The following is a 12,220-nucleotide window of genomic DNA, read 5'->3' as shown; positions in this document are numbered from 1 at the left end:
TGACACTGCCCCAAAGAAATTAACAGTCTAATTAACCATGTGTCTTTGGACTATTACCCTGATGGTGTTCTTACTGAATAATTGCTACATTTTCTCTCGCTGAATTAGAGGAATTTACTCACTCATACTTAGTACGTGGTAAATACATACATTTTATTCCCCTTAGGAGGAATCTATTTAAATGAATAACGTTACTGATAATAATACCACTTGTATTTTTTTTTTTAACGTTTATTTATTTTTGAGACAGAGACAGAGCACGAACGGAGGAGGGGCAGAGAGAGAGGGAGACACAGAATCGGAAGCAGGCTCCAGGCTCTGAGCCATCAGCCCAGAGCCCGATGCGGGGCTTGAACTCACGGACCGTGAGATCGTGACCTGAGCTGAAGTCGGACGCTTAACCGACTGAGCCACCCAGGCGCCGCTGTGTTTTAATCTTTAAGAAGTTGATTTTTTTTCCCTATCAGTACTTACAGGTTCCCATTTGCTACAGGGAACCTGAGAAAAATGCTGCTGTTCGGCTGTAACCTTTCATGTAACACTCTCAGAACCGTTTCCCCATATTGTTAATTGAAAGGGTAAACTCCTTAGAGGACTTTCTTTTTTTATATAGTATGCTCCAAGTAATAAGAATCCCTTGATACCTTTTATTCCTTCATCGGAGTATGCTGCTGTATTGCCTAATGTTAAGTATTTTTATCATCTTTGGCTAGGTGCCCAGAAACTGTTAAGGACCATATCCATGTTTTTAAGACATCTAAGACTTAAGAAATACGAATCAATTTGCTATTTAATCTTCAAAAGCATCTGTTCCTTTCCAGTTAGTTAAACCGGAACTCGGTCGGCTTCTAGAATCCATGTGCCTGGCTGATTGATGGGGATCTTAAAATTGCATCCCCTCCTTTGTCTCTCCTCCCTTGTCTCTATTCCCCTGAGACGTCTCCCCTCCAGTGTCCCCAATCTGATGCCGGAGATCGAGACGCTCGGTGGGTGTGATTGCAAAATCACTGCTGTGCTGAATTCGATGGGAAGAGGGGAACGCCTGAAAAAAGTACTTTTAAATATTTTAAGAATATTTTTTCGTGATTTTGTTCAAAAAGGTGACTTTTTCTTACCTTGTCTCCAGGAGAGAGTGGGAAGGACATGGGGCGGGGGGGGGGGGGGGGGGGGGAAGGACATGACTATTAGTCTGCCATAACAAACTGCCCCAGACTGGGTAACTTGGACCACAGAAATGTATTCTCTCCCAGTTCTGGGGGCTGGAAGTGCACCATCAAGGTGACAGCAGGGGTGGTTTCTCCTGAGGTGTCTCTCCTTGACTTGTAGACGGTTGCCTTCGCAGTGTGTCCTCACATGCCCTTCTCTCTGTGTGCACATCCCTGGTTTCCCTCCGTATGTTTATGTCCTGATCTCCACTCCTTATGAGGACACCAGGCAGGGTGGGTGAGGGCCGACACCAGCAGCCTCATTTTAACTTAATTACCTCTTTAACGGCCCTATCTCCAAATGTAGTCACGTTCTAAGGCGCTGGGGGTTACGGTTTCAGTGTATGAATTCAGAGAACACAATTCAGTTCATAACAGTGACAATCCAGGAAACATTGCAGACCTCTCCTCCCTCCCCCCCCTCAATCCTTAGGGTTCATAGGATCCATGGCCATCTGGCCCTCAGGAAATTCTACCAAGTCCTTCCTTCGCCCTCGCCCTCGGCATTGATCTCTCCTTCAGCCCTCACCGCGAGGTCACCTGGTGGGCAGGAGAGTTCTTTTGTCATTGATTCCTACTAGGATCCACCGTAGGGAGAAAAACAAAGGGCCAAAAAACGCTTCTTCTCTCTCTCTTTTTTTTTTAATGTTTATTTTTCAGAGAGAGAGAGAGAGAGAGAGAGCAGCAGAGGGGCAGAGAGAGAGGGAGACAGAGAATCCAAAGCAGGATCCAGGCTCTGAGCTGTCAGCACAGAGCCCGACGCAGGGCTCGAACCCACGACTCTGCGAGATCATGACCCGATCTGAAGTCAGACGCTTAACCGACTGAGCCACCCAGGCGCCCCGGCCAAAAAATAACTCCTTAAGACAAACGGCAAAAGAAGAGAGTTATTCAAAGGGTGTTACCTTCACTAGCTCAGATTAGATTGTGAAATGAACAGTTTCCTGTAAAGCTGCCTTCACACAACACAGCCTCCCTGCTTGGAGGAAATGTACCGAACCATTAATATTGAAACACAAAATAGTTTCATGTAGTAGTTGTCTCAGATGCACTCATGCCTTAGAAGAGTAGCATGGTACACAGAGGCCCAGCGAGGAAATCTCTGATGGTTAGATGCCCAACACTGCAGGCACGGACAGCATTGGTATTTGGTGACAGGTGGGCCTTCAGAGAGCATCTTAATCCCCAGCACAGGACAACCACTTACCCTAGTTATGCTACTTTGAGAGGATCCACGGTGCTCCAGGTCCCATCAACTTGAAATTACCTCTAGATAAGGTCCCAGAAATAAGGCCAAGGGTTGGTCACTCACATTGCAGAAGGTATACAAATACAAGTATGGCCCCTGAGAAGTTGGTCTGCAAACATGACCGAGTTCCATCATTCAAACCCTGATTTGAAGTGGACACTAGCCTCAAGTCAGGTCCGGGAGTTTTTGTCTCTTCCTTCCACTGTAATCTGGACAGAATCACAACCACCACTAGACTTGCAGCCAGGAGAAAGGTCCTGAATCAAACGAGAGAATATTTTTCCTGCAGATTGTCCTCACCTCTGCCTCCTATCATTTTACACATCTTGTTGCGAGTGCACAGATCTCTAGTGGGGAACAATGGTGATTTATCCTGTACAAAGACAGTGCCCAGGGCCTCTTTAGGTTACTCTTCTTAGGGGCGCCTGGGTGGCTCATTCGGTTAGGTGTCTGACTTTGGCTCAGGTCATGATCTCACGGTTTGTGAGTTCAAGCCCCGTGTCAGGCTCTGTACTGACAACTCAGACTGGAGCCTTCTTCAGTTTCTCTGTCTGTCTGTCTCTCTCTCTCTCTCTCTCACTCTCTCAAAAATAAATAAAAAGTAAAAAAAATAAAATAAAAATGAATATTAAAAAAATAAGAAAAAGGTTCTATATAAATGGGAACTCATGAATGAATGGGAAAGAAGATTTCACACGTGGAGGCAGGGATTCAATGTAATGAGCCTTTAAAAATAACTTTCAGGAGATACACTTTAAAGATTAACTTTTTCAGGGCGCCTGGGTGGCTCAGTTGGTTAAGTGTCTGACTTCAGCTCAGGTCATAATCTCATAGTTCGTGAGTTCCAGCCCCGAATCACATCATGTGCTGTCAGCTCAGAGCCTGGAGCTGCTTATGATTCTGTGTCTCCCTCTCTCTGCCCCTCCCCCACTCACCCTCTGTCTCTGTCTCTCTCTGTCTCTGTCTCTGTCTCTCTCTCAAAAATAAATAAATATTAAAAAAAATTTTTAAGATTAACTTTTTCTACTTTGTGCTGTTTTTCAGTCCTTTTCTACTCTTTCTCTAACCCTTGATATCTTTCAAAACTTTAATTTTATCTATTTTCCGAAACAGCAGAAGAAACACCCTGCCCCAACTGTTTTTGTTCCTTATTATTTCCTATGCAAAGATTTTAAAGGGATCGCCTTGCCTTGATGAAATTGTCTCCTTCCTTGGGCCAGGAAAATGCTTTGAACTTGTTCTGCGACTGACTGCTGGTTTCTGCTTTGATAGATCTATTCTTGGATTGAAGTTATAACTGAAAAGTATCCTGATATGGTTGAAAAAATCCACATTGGATCCTCATACGAGAAGTACCCACTTTATGTTTTAAAGGTATGCTGTGGGGGCAGTCGCTGATCTATCCACTTTGGAGAATGTGTTACTTCTCCAATGGTGCTTGTTATAACTTGCATATTTTTCTTTGAGCTGTGGAAATATTTGTATTATGGGTCTTCCTCGGTTTTAACATCCAGCTATTTGGGGATTAGTTATTACCCTTACATTTTCTCCTTTACTAATGCAGGATGGATGGGAGAGTGAAAAGCCTATTTTCAGAATCCACTCTCTCTGTTTATGTGACATAGATAAGCCATTTATTTTTTTCTCCTTTTTTTAAATATAATTTATTATCAAGTTAGCGAGCATGCAGTGCATACAGTGTGCTCTTGGCTTCGGGAGTAGATTCCTGTGATTCATCGCTTACATACAATACCCAGTGCTCATCCCAACAAGTGCCCTCCTCGGTGCCCATCACCCATCTTCCCTGCCCTTCTGGCCCCCACCCCTTCCTGAGCTTCAGTGGCCACCTTCATAAAATAAGGGAGTCGTCTGGATTATTTTTCTCAAGTCTGTTATTTACTTACCACCACTACCACCAGCACCTCTGACTGCCTTACTTAGGAGGAAACAAATACAGAGGAATCTGTTGTTAGACAAACATTGACCCAGATGTAGTTTTTGGAACCAAAGAAACAGCTTAACAACCACACCAAGAAAAGGATAGGAACCAGGGCTATGTCGGGGGCCTGGGCAGTAGGACTAATGTGATAACTTCTGCTCCAATCGCTGTCCATTTGGTTATTTATTTTTAGTTGAATAAATTGGTCTTAGTAAAGGTCAGCGACTATGGCCACAGAAAGAATTTTTGGGAGCCATGAAATCATACTAATTCCTGCCTGTTAATTTCTAATTCTGCGTTTCTTTTTTTGTTTGTTTGTTTTAGCTGTTCCCCCTAACCCTTCCTCAAAAAGTAATTAAAAAGAAGGTCTGGACAAAAAAATTAAGCATTAGAAAATTACATTGGATTTAATAACATTTAATTTACATAGAGTTTCCCATCATTACCTATCTAAATTGTGATAGGTGAGCGTCTTTGTCATCTCAAGTTAAGATTTTGAGTTGGGGTTTCTGGGTTTTCATCTGTTTTGGCAAGTACCTACAGTAGAGACTCAAGGCAGACATATGAAATGTTGGGTCCTCCTGGCAGCTGAGTTGGTCGATCCGATTGGATCCATGTAATTGTGGTATACACACCCATGACATTTGCTTTCAGACATGTTGTGTGTACTCTTTAGGACTTGTGTTTCTGGGTCCTAGATGTATATGTTGGAAGACCATGCTTCCCGCATGCCTCAGTCCCAGTCTTACTTGACCAAGGGTGTGCACACGCTGGAAGTCTTTGGGGTTCCTTCATCTTTCCAGCATCGGGACTTGTACCAAGAGAGTTTGCTTGGCACAGTTAGACAGAGAGTTGAGTCAGGCAACTAGTCCAGACAACCCAAGGTTTCCCTTTAAATTGAGTAGGTTAAATTTGCTAGAAAGTTCTCGTTGTACTATTTCTCTCTTTGCAGTCAATGCCATTGGACTTTCTCCCTTGCTTTCTTACTGGATTATCACTAGCTCCAGGTTAGTTAAGAACAAAGCCTCTTTGAGGGCTATAGATGGCAATAAAATTTTTTTTTAATTTTTTTAATGTTTATTTATTTTTGACAGAGAGACAGCAAGCCAGTGGGGAAGGGACAGAGAGATAGGGAGACACAGAATCCAAAGCAGGCTCCAGGCTCTGAGCTGTCAGCACAGAGCCCTATGCGGTGCTCGAACCCATGAACCATGAGATCACGACCTGAGCTGAAGTTCGATGCTTAACTCACTGAGCCACCCAGACCCCCCTGGCAGTAAAAATTTAACTCTCTCCTTTTCTTGTTTTGAAATTTCAACTTCACATATTTGCTTAATCTTAATGACACTCTTCTCCCTTCCATACCCTAAAATTGCGTGGGGACTAATTTTTAAAAGCAAATGAACCGTGATTCATTTTGTTTGGAGCTGTTTTTGAGAATACTTCTGAAGACACCAAAGTCTATCACTGAGGGCAAATTGGGAGTTCTGATTCCAGAATTGGCAGCTTGCACTAGCTCCCTATACCATGAATCGGAGCAAAGTCTCTGTCCCTCGACCTGGTGGTAATAAGCTTGTGCGAACTTAGATGTATGCTTCTTTTTGTGTGAAATAGGGGAATAATCTATATGTAAAAAGTATGCACCCTGGGGAAAGTGGTAAGGGAGTCCAAGTTTGTCTTTGGCATCACTGGCTTCCCTTTATCTTTAAAAAAGAATTTTTTTAACATGTATTTACTTTTGAGAGACAGAGAGAGACATAGCATGAGTGGGGGAGGGGCAGAGAGAGGGGGAGACATAGAATCGGAATCCAAAGCAGGCTCCAGGCTCTGAGCTGTCTTCACAGAGACCGATTGCAGGGCGCAAACTCATGAACCGTGAGATCATGACCTCGGCTGAAGTCAAAGTCAGAGGCTTAACTGACTGAGCCACCCTGGTACCCCATCACTGGCTTCCCTTTCCCCATCTTTCTTTGTACTAGTCTCCCACAGAAAGCTGCCCACCTTGTACACACCCCTTTACCCCACGGAAGTGTCAAGGTACAGCCTGAAATACTAGTGTTCTGGTCTTTATTTCTACCCTTCTGCCTTCCACCCTTTCTACCCTGTGGAATGACAAGTAATTGTGGAGGAACAAAGAGGACTTGAAATCAGAAGTCCTGACTGAAAACCTCAGTCCTGCCTCTCACCAGCTACGTGACCTTAACTAGTATCTTTTAGTTACACCAGCTTTTAATGTCCCTTGAAAATCCTCAAAGGAATGCAGAGGACAATGTGTGTTTCATAGATTTGTTGAAAGAATTAAACGCGAGCACTACATAGATGGAAGTTATTTTCCTGAAGTTTCTTGCTATTGTTGTTGGTTTTCCTTGGGCAGGTTTCTAGAAAAGAACAAAGAGCCAAAAATGCCATATGGATTGACTGTGGAATCCATGCCAGAGAATGGATCTCTCCTGCTTTCTGCTTGTGGTTCATAGGCTATGTAAGTATTCACATTCTCTTACACTAGCGTTTCTCGATTCGTGGCCCAAGACGACCTGTGTCAGAATCCACTGGGCTGTTTATGAAATGCATTTTCCCAGGTCACATCCTAGAATTCTTGCCTTCAACTCTCTGGTGGTGAGGTTTGGTAATCTACAAATTCCACAAGCTACCCAGGTGACTTTTGTGCATATTTTTAAGTTTGGGAACTGTAACTTCAAGCATTTAAATCACCCTAAAGATTGTCTACCTTTTTCTTCCTGTATTTCTGGCTAGGGCTAAACACTGGAAAATAATTAAGAAATATTTTGCAATCGTAGTATGTTTACTAAGTAGAAGAAAGAACTAAAGCAATTACCTAAATTGAGTCCCAATTAATTTCTTATTTTTCTGATTTAAATAATCCAGACATCTTTGCCGTATTCTGCCCTTGGAAATTGAACATGAAGTACAACATTACAGAGCAGATCCTATTTTCTCATATGTTATAATGGGAGATTTTGTCCCTGAAGGAGGCCTTGGCAGCAAAAAATCCATATATAAGGCAAAGAGTATGGCATAAAACCAAAAATTATAATGGCTATAAAGCTGTATAATAAATGAATACAGTAAAAATTATGCTTCAGCTCCCATAAAATGGGCATAAATGTTCTCTATATTGATTTATACAAAGAGCTGTTACCACTGGAAAACTAACCTAAAATATGTGTCCTTCTGCTAATGGTGATTGTCTCTGTATTCACAGGGATACAGCCACACAAAATAGATTTGTTTAAAAAAAAATCAAAAGATAGTCACTTCCATTGATCTGTCTTAACCCATGACGTACATCAAAAGTGAAAATATTTCTGCCTCCACTGGGTCTTGTCAGATACAACACCTCTACCTCTCTTCCTTTGCCTCACCATCTGCTCTTACCCTCTGATGGGAGCTGCAGCCTCCCTGAGCCTTCTGGAAAGTTCCCAGCCACCACTGGTACCGCCCTGACCAAATGAAGATAGTTCTCAATGGACTAGATCGTTAACACAGCTCAGTCATTTAGTGATCCTTCCTCAACTTGGGTGGTTTATTCCTTTTGGGTAATGAATGAAGCAGCAGTTAGTGGAGGAAGAAACGTGCAAAGCAAGCAGGAAAGCACGCTTCTTTTCCTTCTATCACTGAACCTGGAAAGGACCAGAAAGAAAGGCTAATTCATGTTGGTGAAGTTGTCCCTACTTGTCATCCCTCCCCTATTGACATCTCTTGTCTCCTATTACATATGCTCTCCTCCACCCACCCCCAATTGCTGAATCTTTGTAAGATTAAAGTATTTACTCTGCAAATATTTATAAACTGCCTATGAGGTTCCAGACTCTGGAGATACCATGGGAAATAAGATACGGCTCCAAAACCTTACAGTCAAGTATTTTGTCCCGACAAACATGAGGCTGATTTTTGTAGCCCAAGGCAACACAGTTCAATAAACTCTTGTTAATGGACATTTAAGGAGCTGCATCCTTGCCTGCCTAAAACTAATCTAGATCATCTGCCCTTCATAATGATTCGAACAACTGTAGAAGGAAAAATGAAATCCTTAGCTTTCAGATTTTTGCGGGGGCAGATTTTATACTTAAAAAGTAAAGAACTCAAAGACAAAGGGAAGTCTTAGCTTTTAAGTCGCTATAAAGGAAACCTACACCGTTCCTGCGTTTCTCCTTTCTTCTTGTACGACTTCCACACGCACACTTCTGACACCAGATGCATGGGGACTTTCTCCATCCCAAGCAATTCTGTGACACCAGCTGGGTGTCTGACAACGTAACTCACTTCTGACACTGTCTGCCTGGAGCCTGAGTCAGATCCCACAGGGTAAGGGCTCAGCTGTGCCCCCCCCCCCCCCCCGTCACCCTTCAGATGCCAGTTGAAACTCCAGGCTGTTATCCGCGCTTCTGACCGATCAGCTCTAAGTCAAAGGTTCCCACCACCTCCTCCTTGGGTTTGCTTCATTTGGCCAGAGTAGCTGAGGGAACTCAGAGGAACAGGTTACTTCTTGTTTGCCAGTGTATCATAAAAGGATGTCATAAAAGATACGGATGAACACCTAGGTAGAAGAGATGCATAGGATAAGGTCTGTGGGAAGGGGCATGGAGCTTCCCAGCCCTCTCCAGATGAACCCCTCTCCTAGCACTTTCCACGTGTTCACCAGCCCCGAAGCTCCCGGAACCCCTTATCTTTGGGGTTTTTATAGAGGCTTCACCTTGTAGGCATGAGAGATCATTAACTCAATTTCTAATCCCACTCCCCTTCCTGGAGGATATGGTTGGGGCTGGAACCTCCAAGTTCCTAATCATGGCCTGGTCTTTCTGTTGATGAGGCTCCTGGCCGGGAGCCCTCCAAGAATCACCTCGTGAGAACAAAAGACGCTGCTACCACCCAGGAAATTTCAAGGGATTTCAAAGCTCTGTGTCAGGAACTGAGGTCAAGGACCAAATACTAGAACAAAAGATGCCTTCATTACTCTTATCATTCAGGGCATTACAAGGTCTGTGCCAGGAACCAGAGTGGGTGTGGGGCAGAGACCAATACACACACACACACACACACACACACACACACACACACACACATATATCGTACTCTCTTACTCTTTTCTCTAACTCAGTGTGGTGCAGTCTCAGCTTAGGAGAAACCCGTTACTCTACACTTTGGGGAGCCTGAGGCCAGTCATTTCTTTCTATGCCTCTCATTCATCCTCTAGAGACCAATTTTAGATCCCTTCCACTTCTGCAAAGGCAGGGCCAAGGCTAGCTTGGGCATGACAAGCACCGTCCTGGCCCATCATAGGAGCCCAAGGAACATGTATGGGGCATCGCGCCTTGCTTAGCATTTTGTGTGCCAGCTGGCTTTTCTCAGTGCTAGCCTCCCTGTGAACCTCTGCCCAGGAGAATGCTCACATAGCTGCACACAAAGTGGGCACCCTGCAACCTTATGGCCTCCGCAGATTTCCTTCTGCTGCCCCTTACCTTAGCTGACACGTGACTTGTGAAGGGCACTGCTTCATAGAAGCTGCATCAAGGAGACAGCCTGCTCTTTCTTTCGTATCTCCATGTGCCAAGGGACCAGAGGAGTGGATCGACATTCTCCTGTCCTGCTACAGGTGTCCCCTGCTTTCCTAAAGTTCGCATTATGCCATTCACTTTTACGAAAGACCTGCATTAGGATGGTGATGGCTTTTTTCATAAAAGCAAAAACTCTCCTTGCAGTAAGCAAAAACAGGTGCTGATGTAAAAGTGTTGGGAAAGTAGGGGATACTCTTCACTTTATCCCATTGTGGCTTATGGAAAGATTTCAGAGTCGCCCTCTGCTTTCAGACAGCGGGGAAATCATCTGCAGTTACTGCCTTTTCCCCCAAATTCGCGATCTGATCTGATTGAACCACTCTTGAGTTTTCTTTTTACTGTCATCTAATGGCCTCCAGATAACTCCCTGGAACCTGGCTCGCGATTCTTTATTCCTCTCCAATTCTTGCTGTCGCTCTGAGTGAATTTAAAGTCCATGTGCGACGATCTCGCGGTCCGTGAGTTCGAGCCCCGCGTCGGGCTCTGGGCTGATGGCTCAGAGCCTGGAGCCTGTTTCCGATTCTGTGTCTCCCTCTCTCTCTGCCCCTCCCCCGTTCATGCTCTGTCTCTCTCTGTCTCAAAAATAAAATAAACATTAAAAAAAAAAATTAAAGTCCATGTGCGAGATCTAGCTAGGGAATAATCTCAGAAACTTGAACTCGACATCACTAAACCTAATCTCAGCTCTGTTTCAGTAAACTTCTCCCATGGCTTTCCTCGGACCTCAAAACTAATTCTCTCCCTGACCTTTAGATCCAAAATATGGCTGAGGACAGTGGCCAGGAAGGATAGGAGGAGCCACTTAACAATCTGACTTCTTAATTTCCAGTCCTTCTGTTTCTGTCATTCCTCACATCTGCTCACCACCCATTCACCCGTATCCTGAATGTCTTGTCCCCTCAGTCTGCTCTTCAGGAATTCTAACACCAAACACCTGAAAAATTAACTCTCCTTCTTCTGAACCACCTTGTACATCCTGAAATTATTACCGTACTTATAGCATTGAATGCTTTCTGTTTCCTTTCCAACCTAACAGTTTTATCAGCTTGTTAAGGACAAAGATAATCTGTAAAGTCAGTTTTTGTTGTTGTTACAGTATAACTCATTATATTGTTTGGTCCACAGGATCAGCACTCAACATCTCTTATAACATTTAAAATTTAAATTGATGCTTCAGCTTTAGGCTGAAATACAATTCTTGGGTTCAGACAGTACCTACCATTGTGCTAAATACTTTGTTGCCGTTGCAGAAAAACTGGGACTTAAGCTCTTTGCTGTATTTCTACCGGTAGCAGGAGTAACAGTTTATTTTTAAATCTTCCGTTCATAGGGGCTCCCGGGTGGCTCAGTCGGTTAAGTGTCCAACTCTTGATTTCCACTTGGGTTGTGATCCCAGGGTCATGGGAATGAGACCCACATCAGGCTCCATTGCTGAGCGTGCAGCCTGCTTGGGATTCTCTCTCTCTCCCTCTGCCCCTCTCCCCCGGCTCTTGCTCTCTCTCTCTAAAATAAAAAAAAAAAAAATTAAGAAAATCTTCCATTCATAGTGTCTTATATGACTTTTTGGACTAATTTATTCTGTCAAGTGGCTATTGGTGAATTTTTTGGCAGGTGTTGTTGTTGTTGGGGACCATAATAAGGACAAAGCTTTGGTGTGCCTCAGGAAAAGAAGTGAGTAATTATCTGCCAGAGGTCAAGCTAATAGGAATCAGTCAGGCCTTTATTTCCCACCCCTAATCTCTCATTCTTGTGCTGTCCTCTGGTACCCTCTGTCTTCTTGTCTTGTTTTTATACTAGGACAGCGAGTTCAACTTTGTTACTTGTCTTGTTGGTAAATCATTCCTTTGATAAATATTTATTTGTTGTCTTTTGTGTGTGTTTTGTCTTCAGCCACCTACCTCATTAAGAGTGATTCATTCGCTAAATATAAAACCATGACTGTACATATCTTTATAAAATACCATGAAAACTCACTGGAGAGCCCCAGGATACACAAATCACAAATTGATAATAAATTATTAGATTAATAAATACGTTACACTTGGTTGAAGTGTTATTTTAAAATATCATGTCTTTAAACACAGTTGATCTATTAAGTCATGTTACAAGGCTTATGGAAATCTAGAGTTTAGGGGCGCCTGGGTGGCGCAGTCGGTTAAGCGTCCGACTTCAGCCAGGTCACGATCTCGCGGTCCGTGAGTTCGAGCCCCGCGTCGGACTCTGGGCTGATGGCTCAGAGCCTGGAGCCTGT

At 43.6% G+C, this 12,220-nt stretch overlaps 1 protein-coding gene across 1 annotated transcript in view; it reads left to right on the top strand.

The window, feature by feature from the left end:
- The window catches only part of CPB2 (carboxypeptidase B2), a 50,232-nt gene that overhangs the window by 17,638 nt on the left and 20,374 nt on the right, over positions 1–12,220 (top strand). The window contains exons 5-6 of the mRNA XM_025924315.2: positions 3,727–3,828; positions 6,768–6,872. Of these exons, the coding sequence (XP_025780100.2) occupies positions 3,727–3,828; positions 6,768–6,872 (207 nt within the window). The remainder of the gene's footprint in view (positions 1–3,726; positions 3,829–6,767; positions 6,873–12,220) is intronic.

This window comes from Puma concolor, chromosome A1 (genome assembly GCF_028749965.1).
Source record: "Puma concolor isolate L17-30 chromosome A1, mPumCon1.1.hap2, whole genome shotgun sequence".
Lineage (NCBI taxonomy): Eukaryota > Metazoa > Chordata > Mammalia > Carnivora > Felidae > Puma > Puma concolor.
Note: the sequence above shows the minus strand (reverse complement) of the source record. Positions and strands in the feature narration are given on the sequence as shown.